This window comes from Triturus cristatus, chromosome 5_2 (assembly GCF_964204655.1).
Source record: "Triturus cristatus chromosome 5_2, aTriCri1.1, whole genome shotgun sequence".
Lineage (NCBI taxonomy): Eukaryota > Metazoa > Chordata > Amphibia > Caudata > Salamandridae > Triturus > Triturus cristatus.
In genome coordinates, this window is record NC_140588.1 from 41,704,226 (window position 1) to 41,715,620 (window position 11,395).

At 40.2% G+C, this 11,395-nt stretch overlaps 1 protein-coding gene across 1 annotated transcript; it reads right to left on the reverse strand.

Annotated features, from left to right (window-relative positions):
- Positions 1–364: 364 nt before the first annotated feature.
- On the reverse strand, positions 365–2,670 carry LOC146822628 (uncharacterized). The gene is made up of 4 exons (XM_085606251.1): positions 2,570–2,670; positions 1,657–1,822; positions 904–1,288; positions 365–534 (listed from the first exon to the last, which is right to left on the reverse strand). The coding sequence occupies exons 2-4, from the start codon at positions 1,702–1,704 to the stop codon at positions 365–367; spliced, it is 603 nt and encodes a 200-aa protein (XP_085462377.1). The 5' UTR covers positions 1,705–1,822; positions 2,570–2,670.
- Positions 2,671–11,395: the final 8,725 nt, after the last annotated feature.

Here is an 11,395-nt window from a genome sequence, read left to right on the forward strand (position 1 = left end):
AAATAATGGTGGAGTGCTGATCCGTTCGATTGAGAATAAGATATGAGTTAAAATGCTGTTTAGCTAGATTTGTGATGATGATGATCAGGTTTGTGCTTGAAATAATGAGGAAACAGAAACAACAAGGGAGAAGCTTTCGAGGCTCAATATAGTTTTTTCATGTTACATGCTCTTATTTGAAAAATAAAGAGAAATATATGTGACTTTCTTATATGTAATAACATAAATCTGTTTTAAAAGTGAATTTTATCAAGCATGCTGCATTTTTTGTTTATTTATTAAATTCTCAACTGACTTTGAAAAATTCGAATAACAGTACATATATTAAAAGCCACAAGCATGTGCAATAACCAGTACAACAAGCTTATGAAGGTGTTATAAAGATTTTTACAACTTCAAATTGCTTTTTAAATATATAAAAAGAAACCTCACCACCAATCATTCCAGTTGCTTTTAATACTACTGAAACATCCATCTCCTCTGAAAGTGTTTCGATTGAATGAATTTCGTGATCTTCTTCACTGGTCATGCTTGCTGGAAAATATTTTTTTTTAACTTGATTAAAGGGCTATAAATTATTGTTAAACATTTCCCTAAATGAACGCATTGCAAAGAAGTATGTTAAATAAGGAGGTGAAGTTCAAGTTAGTAACAACTCAGTTTCGAAAAACAAACAATATTAACCAAAACCACCACAATCCATTCGTAAAACGAAGATTATAGCAAAATCATTTTTTAAACATACCATTTTGCAAAAAGTTTATTTTATTAGAAAAAACGTTTTGCTTTCTTTGTGTTAAATAAGTACCTTAACAACCAAGCGGGTGCACTCTATCAAGGGTGATGTTATATAATTTAAAAATTCAGATCCAAATTACTCCAAATGGAAAAATCAAAACATACCTTTCTTTGTTTCGCTGATGCCGCTTGATGTATACGGCCTCAACATGTCCAGATTGTATGTTCTACGTAGAGCGATGTTGCTAGCATTAATCAATGTAACACGCTTCCCTTTTATTTCTGAAATGGTGTACGGTCCGTTAAATTTATGTTGTAAAACACCTCCTTTTCTCGTACCTAGCCTGGAATTTTTCAGGAGCACTAACTGTCCCTCTGTAAAGGTGCAAGGCTTAAATTTTTTGGTTACTCTCTTTTTAAATTTTTCTTTTTGTTTTTCCTGTGCCAGCTCAATGTTCTTTTTGGTCTGCTTCTGCAGCTCTTCTCTTTTTTTTTCCTTTTGGTAGACAATGTCCGCATATTCAGATTCAGTCGGTAGTATAAAGTCAATCTATTAAAGGGAACATCAAACTCCATATGTAATGCTAATCATATTCCTGTTTTTTTTTTTAATAATTCTTCAATACATGAAAAAAAAATATTTTAAAAAAAACACAATTATCAATAGAATTAAGCCTTCTATTTCTAAAAAAAAAATTTAAACTAAAAATTTTAAAAATATTTTTGACAATCAATGTGAAAATACATGAAAAAGGGAAAGATATATAATTAATTGTTAATAGTTATCAATACTTCAATAATATCCTGCAAGTAAATATCTGTATCAATACACAACATATATGAATCAGAAGAATTAGATATGTGTAATAGAACATTTTAACCATTTCTCAAATTGAAACGAAAAAAATTATTTCATACCAGGTCATCTGCAACCTCACTTGGAAATCTGGCTTCACAGCCATACATTAACAGAAAAGGGGAAACTTTAGTTGTTGAATGCGGCTTTGATCTTAACGAAAACAATGCATTGTCCAAAAACAAATCCCAATCGTTTTGATGTTCGTTGACATATTTCGCCAATATGCTGCAAAATTATAAAAAAAATAGCGCATAGAATGAATGTAACAGACAATGTATAATCAAGTGTGATATATTATTAGTGAAATAAAAAAGTTACAATTATGTAATGTATTCTTTAATATTGAAAAAGACTTTTCAGAAATGGTATTCAGCACAGTGGTCATCATTAAGATGCTGGTGGGACTATTGTACAAACAGCACAATATAGGAAGTGTGACAAAGTGACACTGATCCGCAGTACCGCTGCCCTCATTGTGATGCGTACGACTTTCACTGAAATTGCGAAGACCGTTATCTCTTGTGCTTCTGGCTGAACCACACGGCGCAATCGAAAACATAGAAATTAAATACATTCCTGGACCTAGTGCCAAACATGGTCCATGGATGTTGGTGAACTAGGCAACATTGTAGGCAGACAGGGGGTAAAGGGGCCATGCTATGGACTACCATAGCATCGGTCTAACAGCCATTTCCCGTGATAAGAAACTCTATGAAAGGACATGCAGAAAGGAACTTTTCAATTCTAATGCTGAGTTTTCTAGTGATTACCGACCAAGCAATGGTAGGATTGGCTTAATAACTATTATTTAGCATGCTTTATTTCACAGCACAATCCTAATTTGTTTTTAAAGAAATTATTTGACAGAAACACCAAAATCCGGTCAATATTCTTAACATTAAAAAGAAATTTTTTAACAATAAAGGTCCAGGATAAAATATTTTAGAAATAAAGACTCTTAAATAGCATTACCTTTTAATGTTAGCATTCGTACGCTCATCTAACCCATTTGTCTGTGGGTGATATGCTGCACTCACAGAACGTTGTATTTCTAATAGTTTTGATAATTCAAAATTAACATGAAAAATAAAAACATATATATTTTATTTAACGATGTTTTATTTGACAATAGAAATTATCCAGAAAGTGAGAAGAATGTAATTATATAGTAGATGAAACTCTTAAACATATCTAAATGCATAATACATACAATAATGGAAGAAAAATAATACCGGTCATATAAATAAAGTGTTTTACTATACAAGGTTGAAAATCAAACAGTAAACTTCAGCATAACATGATATTGCCTGTTTTGATTTGTTAATTTTAAAGTCGAATTTGTTCATAAAAACTAATAACAGGCAAATTTGAGTAGTAATGTACTATTTTTAAAAAATAAAAAGGAATAAAAAAAATTGCACTTTTATCACATGGAATTTTATCAAATTGGTTCTGCACCGATGAGTGTTTTGCGATTTATATAGACCTGATCCCTAAATGAATAAAAAATGAATATGACACAAAGGGCGCAACCATGCACTGACTTAAACTGTGCATACACATTTTTAAGTTAGAAATGTAAATAAATATGACCGATTTATAATTTCTGTATTTATTGTAAAATTCATATCCATTTAAAATATAATTGCTATTTTTCAAAAAATAATAATTTTGCATAGATTATAACAAGATATGACAGATGTAATTACAATTATTTAGATAAAAATATTCAAATAATTGTAATGTAGTATGTGAAAAATAATTGAAGAAACATTGATTTATCTTAATGAAATATTTTAAATTCACCATTTTTTCTGTTATAACATTTAAAAAACATACATCATAATACATTTTTTTTAACCTTTGTAAATCAAAATCTTTTAAAAAAAAAATTAGTCATTGAAATTTTTAAAGATTTTAAAATTTAAAAAAATATAATAACAAAACTTTGAAATGTATTTAGGTTTGTCTTGTAAACTCACTTCATTTACAAATTCACGTCCTTGGTCTGATAAAACCCGTTTTGGACTTCCGTGGCGTAGGAAAATTTGAACTAGTCTGGAAGCCACGTCGGCAGCACTCTTGGATTTGAGTGGGAATGCCTCAACCCATTTTGAAAAGTAATCAGTTGCCGTCAAAATGTATTTGTATCCGGAATGGGTGGTTGGTAAAGGTCCCATTAAATCAACTCCTAAAAGTTCCCAAACTTCTTGGACCTGTAAATTAACATATTTGAAAAGACGGTAATCAAAATAAAAACAATTTTTTTTTTCTTTCATTCAAATTTAATAATGAAGTAAAGTGTCAATCCTTTTCAATTGAAATTATAAATCACACATACAGTTAAGGTCATAAAGAATGAAATAAGACATATAGTACCTACTTTAATTGGTTTTAATTCAGCTGCAATCTGGAGTGCGGGTTGTTCTTTTTGGCAACTATCACACTCCTTTATCTATAAAATCCATAGAAATCTATTAAATAACAATTCCTAAATAGGTTAAAAAAATAACCAATTATCATCAACTTTTTGAATTAAGATCTCTAATAAGTGTACGTAGTATTTTTGGAAATAGAAAAACCTAAAACTTACAGTACCTGCCTCACTTATTTTTGAAAAATTGAATTATTTCAAAAACACCTGCAAATCATTAAATATTAAAACAAAATATCCATAACATACAGCGTGTTTAAAATGGTAAACATAATGGTATAGTTGTTAGATTGCTTAAAAAAAACACTTAATGACACTTTCAAATTAAGGCAGCACTTTTTCATAAATATAAATTTGAATTACTAAATATTCCATATAATTAATGTATGTGGCAAAAGACCGGGGGACCCGTGACGCGATCGTGGCTTGGAAGCGGCTGAGGTGCGGAGATAAAAGGACGTTCGGGGCGGAGAAGGAGCACCCCCCCAGCTGCTGAGTCGAGTGCCGATAAAGGGAAGAGCTGAGACCCTGGAGCAGTTCGGAGACGGGGAGCTACTTCTGAGATGGGGCATTTGAAGACATTGAGCTGCGGACCTGTGGGGACCACCAATCATAACGGGCTGCTTTCAACAGGGAGTCTGGGATGTATGCACTGCTGGGGTCACTGCCTTAACTGCGGAAGGGAAACGATTTCGCAGACATTGAAGGGCCATCACACGCTTCAGACACCCGCGTTCACCGGTGCAGCCCACCTGGGTGCCGGATATGGATATGGATTGTCAAAGGCGTCGATAGTGCTGAGGTTGCAGCGGATCTGAAAGGGTGACCGTTGGGAGCAGGGTTCGCCACGCAGATTGGAGACCCGAAGAGCTGACCTGCGATTATATTACCGAGGGCCGATATCAGAGCGAATTGCCAGGAGGGCTGAGATACTAGTGGAGAACGAAGAGCGCGGCAAGGACTGGAGAGTTTAATGAGCAGCAGGGAGAGGATGCTGGACGGGAGACAGGAGTGTGACCTGGTGCATGGTGAGGTAGATGTGGATCGACGCTAGGCCTATACCACCGATACAGAGACAGTATGGGGAAGACAGATGCCAGTCAAACGAAACTGAATTTTGAGAAGGCGCGGAACCCAGGCACCACAAACAGGTCCACCCCACGAGGGACGGAATGGTCCGCAGGAAGGAGCTGCGGCGCCAGAAACAGACGTCCAAAGTATCCTGCAGGATATCCGCCATGGCTTCGCCACTGTTGTTGAGAAGGTAGACCGCATGTCGACAACAATGGATGCCATAGTCCACAAATTCTAAGGGCATGAGGAGCGGCTAACAGCAGAGGAACGGCGCATATCAGACGTGGATGATGTGACCTCCAGCCAGGCCATGCGGCTTGGCCGGATGGATAATCTGTTGAGGGTAATTGCTGCAAAGAATGAGGACTTGGAAGCGCGCAGTCGGCACAAAAATTAAGCGTACTGGGAATTCCGGAATGAACCAATGTTGGACGCTTTGAGGAATATATGGAAAAGCTTCTTTTATCCTCGGTTGCCACAGAAGCATTCTCCAGCTAGTTCATTGTAGAAAGTGCCTATAGAGCTCTTGGAACGTGGCCGCAGCCGGGGGGGGGGGGGGGAGTCCGAGTCAGATTATTTCGAGACTATTAAACTACAGAGACCGCAATGGGACTCTGCGTGCTGCCAGAGGCAAACAGACTCTGACGTATGATGGGAATTCATTTTCCATATATCCTGACTTTACGCCCATGGTACAAGAGGAGAGGCGTAAATTTATGGAGGTCAAGGCTAAACTGAAAAAGGCACAAATTGACTATGCGTTGCTTTATCCGGCGTGCCTCAGGGTGACATATAAGGGAAATAAGCACTTCTTCACCGCGCCGAATCAAGTGGAAGTCTTTGGTAAGCACCTGAAAAGATATAATCGTACTGGTTGCGGAGGTCCAGCTGTGAAGTGGTTGGTGTCGGAGAGAGAGGCAGAGTACTCCCTGGAGGCTAATGCAAAGGGACACGAAGGGGTCACCCTCGAGACTTTATTGTACACTGGTTTCGAAGTGGCAACCGTTGAGACTGAGGCTGAGTACTGTTGCTACCTGATGATCTAAGCGAGCGAATTATCTTTTGTGCCGGGCACCCCTCTGGCCCCTGGAGCACAAATGTTTCCTTGGGTTGGGTGTGAGCTTCGGCTTGTTTTTGGGGCGAGAGGTGATTGTGCGTCTACTTTGTGGAAGCCCCCAGCGGGTATTACCCTGGGGCGGTTCGCTACGCATCCGAGATGGGTGATGTGGCATATACGATTGTAATGTTTGGATTGGGGAGGGCAGGGGGGGGAATACATTGCTGGGAATTTGGGGCTGCTTCAGTGGGAGGGGGTGTGAACCAATGGGGAAGTTGATGGTTACAATATGTTTACCTCCAAGAAGGATGCTAATGAACATGGTCTAGGGAGGATTTTGGCTGAGTTCAAAGTTGTGCATCTCGGATTGTCAAAGAGCCTATGTGATATAATAGGAGGGTTGGCACCATACCATGCTGGAATAATACTTGGGGGCATGTATGTTGATCAGGAGTATGGCTGATTGTACGGTAGGCAGTTTGAATGTTGTCACATGGAATGTTCGGGGGCAAGGGGACACGCGGAAGAGGCGAGAATTGCTTGCGAATCTAGACAGGCATCAAACACACATTGCCATGTTACAGGAAACACATTTTACTCCACAGGTGGATGGAGGCTTTGCCACCAAGTGGGCAGAACACAGGATTTTATCCTCCTAATCTTCTTATACGCGTGGGACGGCTATACTTAAGAAAAGACAGGTGGCCTTTCATCTTGTGGGTTCAGTTGGGGATGCACAAGGGAGATATTGTATAGCGTGGGGGAGATTGGGCTCGCTGTCGGTTACACTGGCCTGTTGTTATGGGCCAAATTTGGATGACCCTGCTTTTTTCAATGCACTTTGGCCCAAGATAATTGAGACGGGCTCCTATAATCCAGGGTGTGATAGATTGCACCCGGCCTCCCACCATTACAACAAGGCGCATGTGGATACTCAGGGACACAATTGATGAATATCAATTGGTAGACGCTTGCATGCACACACGAACTTTGATGAAGGCACACATTACACGGCGCAGGCAGCATCATGGGCGAGACTTGATTATTGGTTGTTGTCTAGGGGGCTGGGCCACGTGAACTAGAAGGTGCAACATCTGGCCAGAACATACTCTGATCATGCTCGATTTCTTCTCACGCTGTCCTACACGGACCTCAGGGTGCCGAGAGGTGCCTGGAGGTTGCAGGCCACCATGCTGCTGAAAGAGGTCTTCTGTTGAGGAATTGCTGGAGGAAATACAGGACTTCTTTGCCCATAATAAAGGTTTAGTCGACAGTGTAGAAATTATTTTTGAGGTGTTAAAACTAACGATGCGAGGGTTCTGCATGTCCAAGGTGTTCGGGGTGCTGAAGAATCTCACTAACACATTATACAGGCTGGAGAGGGAGGTAAAATGGATGGAGGAGGAGATGGCACGAAAACCATCTGCCACGTTTCAGAGACACACTCACGTAAAAAAAATATAGCTACAGCGGAATGGGAGACATGCTTTCAATGGAAATAATGGGGGGCATGCTGCTATGGAGAGGATGACAGACCGGGGAGGTTCATGGCATCCTCATTTAGGAAAGCTAGCTATTCTAATTATATCCTGGAGATTGAAGAACTTGAGGGTGAGGTGTACAGGGATACAGCTAACATTCTTAGCACATTCACGAGGCATTACAGGCAATTGTATACCACCACCAGAAAGGATGAGTTAGATATGGAGGGTTTCTTGGGGGATGTGGCGCCGGGGTCGCTTATTGAGGTGCAAAGATAGTTTTTATGTGCGCCGTTTGAGTTGGACGAGGTTCTGGAAGCTATTATGGGTATGCAATCCGGGAAAGCCACTGGAACGGATGGCACCCCTATTGAATTTTATAAGACGTATATAGATATTATGGACCCCGTTCTGAGTGAAGTCTACTAGGAATCGCTGGAGGTGGGCACCCTTCCTGCATCTATGAGGGAAGCACTTAAAGTCTCGCTGCTGAAGCCGGGGAAATTGCCTCGGCAGTGTGATTCCTATAGACCAGTATGCCTCCTACATTGCGATACTAAGGTAATAGCCAAATTAATTGCCAATCACCTGAATTTGCTCTTGGAAAATTTGGGAGTCCCGGAACAGTCTGGCTTTGTGCCGGGAAGGGCAACATCTGATAACTTACGGACACTGTTTGCGATTCTTATCAATGTCTCACCTGATTTGCCTCTAACGGCCGTTTTCCTTGACGCCACTAAAGCGTGCAATTTGGTAGAGTGGAATTATATATTTGGAGTAATGCTACGAATGGGCAAACCCAACCTATTTTTGTCCTGGATCAGACTACTATTAGAATGTACCAATATCAAAGATACTTATAAATGGACACAAGTCGCCGCCACTTACAATCATGAGGGGTACCCGACAGGGGTGTCCACTCTCTGCACTAGTCTTTGCCATTGCAGTCGTTCCGCTAGCAGTGAAACAGCGTAAACATTTTAATGATAAGGCATTGAGATGCAATCTGCGGCAGATCCTTATATCCTTATACGCAGACGATATTACATGATATATCCGGAATCCTCAAGATAATTTTAACCCGACACTGCTGGAGTTTCTAGTGTTTGGGAAACTGATGGGGATTCATATTTACTGGAACAAATCCAGTATATTCCAACTAACACAGGCAACGCCTAAATTTACATTGGATTACCCCTTGGAGTGGTGTGATAAGGACCTGCGCTAATTGGGGGTAAGAATGACGAGGGTCAAAGACGACCTTTAAAGATTCAATTATGGTAGTACAATAACACAAATTGCATACTGTGTGACCCGATGGGTCACGCTCCCCTTGTCCATGGAGGTGGCGAATCTCTTTGATTAAAATGGTGCTCCTGCATCAATTAATCTACTTATTTCAAAATATCCCGTTTTAGCCAGGGAGAAATCTCTTTACGACGCTCATGTCGGAGCCAACGCAACTGGTCTGGGGAGGTCGGCAGCCGAGGCTGCAATGGGAGGTGCTTAGTAGCCCATACTCACAAGTAGGATTTGGGGTGCCACCATTTTTTAACTATACTACCTCAGCGCGCAGGCCCACTACACTTGGTACTGGGTGACACAGCCAAAGTATATACCACAAGTGACGGCTGAACATTGGCTTGCACATCCGATACCAATATTGCACGTAGGGATAAGACACCAAAGATGGTCACTTGCACGCTCGAGGCTTAGCGTCAAATTTGGCCCATTTTAAAGACACACATGCAGTACGCGGCTTTGTTACCACTCACGTACCATCCAAATCTGCCTTTAATGCAGGAGACAATGTGGCATAAGTTCATGGAAGAAATGAATATTCAGAACTGGGGTGACTTGTATCACGAGTGAAGGTTTCACACTGCAGGTCAGATGTTGCGGTGTCCAAACCAAAGCCCACTTGATCCGTTTCTGTATATGAGGTTGAGATAGGGTATTCGAGCTATTACTCCGAACTTCGAGTGAACCAGTGGCGTGTGCTCCGGTGCAGGTAATTTTGAAGTGCAAGAAGGCGACAAGATTGGTCTCATTAATTTACAGAACAGTACACAGTCAAAGGGAAATAGCTGACCCGCTCTCTCGTGCACGATGGGATGCGGAGCTTACTGAGAAGCTTTCAGATGAGAAGTGGGAGTATTGCTGTATGAAGACTAAAAGAGTGGCGGCCAGCAGTACACTCTGAATGATACACTAACATTACCTGCCTAGACTATAATACACACAGGTCTAAATGTATAGGTATCGGCTGAGAGAGACGGATAGCTGTGCATCATGTGTGGACCCTGGGGGACATTTTCTGCACCTGGTGTGGGTGTGCCCAGAGGTAAATGCCTATTGGCGACAGGTCTTAGAGGCGCTGACTCATATGGTGCATACGCAGGTTGACCCCACACCATAGATGGCGTTGCTTGGGAATGTCAAGCCGATACAGCCAGCACATAGGAAACATGGGGAAATCGGGCTCTTGATAGCAAAGAGGAGGGTTATTTGTGGATGGGGCAGGGGCCGAGCCCCAAAATTGAAGGATTGGATTACTGATCTTGTGACATGCTGAGAGAAGCTTGATACCTACTCTGAGTTATTGCCTAGTGTTTCTGGTCCACGAAACATATGGGCCCCCTTGACCAGTAATTTGCTTGATTATGCGCTGGTGACATTGGGACCGAAGCCAGGAGGGTTGTCACACTAGAAGGCCGGAGGCTGCGTGTCTGGATATGGAAGAGTACTGGAGCACAGAAATGAAGAGTTGCTGAGTTCTCAGGTGTCGGCCACACACCACTTGGGATAGTAGACTGGAAGGTGTGCTGTGAAAAAATATTAGGAGGCTGACCTACGTGGTTCTCATTGATGATTAAAGTGATGGTGTCATTTAGTACAGTACTTTTGCTACTTGGCCCTCGAAGGTCTCACTGAGTTACTGCCATGTTGAGAAAGTGTATATGTTTATGGCGACAATGCATCAGAGGACATTATTGATGTCTTACCAATGCATTGTGTATTTATGCCACATTTCAGAATATGCAACTTATTGGTAAAAAAAAAAAAAAATAAAAAAAAAAAATAAAAAAAAAATCCTAACTCACCCATTGTTCAATATCAATGGTCATATGTGGCCAATAAAATCTGCTGGTAATACTTTTTGAAGTTTTATTTATCCCAGTATGGCCACCAATACGGGAAGAATGAAATTCAAAAAAAATTCTTTTTGCAGCTTCTGCACCTTTGATCACTTTTGTGCTTTTTCCTCTACCATTGTACACCAAACTGCCATCTATTAGAAAAAGCAAAAGTTAAAAGCATTACCAAAGTATGCATGTCAAATAGAAACAAAATCTACAAATTTATCTCTAAACATACTCAAACATATGTAAGTAATTAAAATATGTCTAAAAACTAGTTGATTCAAAAAACCCATATTTTTTAACACGGGATTTGGTTATGAAGCCATGTAATAGAAGCCATATTTCTAATATATATATATTTTTTAAAATGTACTTTAAAAAATAAAATGTTAAAAGTTGCAAAATTACAAATTGACCGTAAAGGGCTACGAACAAGGGTTGGAACCTTAATGGCCACAACAAAACAGGCTGGTTGTTTTAGTTTGTGAACTGCTTATTTCAAGTGAGGAAGTCATAAATTTAACATGGAAGTTTTGGCGGCTTGCTTGTGACGGGCTTGGAGAATCTGTTTGTCATTTGGAATTTAGCCTGTAATATCAAAGGCATGCA

Excerpts from the sequence above, each read along its gene's own strand:
- LOC146822628 (XM_085606251.1), bottom strand. The coding sequence starts at position 1,704 with ATGTATGGCTGTGAAGCCAGATTTCCAAGTGAGGTTGCAGATGACCTG. Across the intron at positions 1,289-1,656 it reads GTGAGGTTGCAGATGACCTG|ATTGACTTTATACTACCGAC; the intron begins GTATGAAATAAT and ends TCCCTTTAATAG. Across the intron at positions 535-903 it reads CATCAGCGAAACAAAGAAAG|CAAGCATGACCAGTGAAGAA; the intron begins GTATGTTTTGAT and ends AATATTTTCCAG.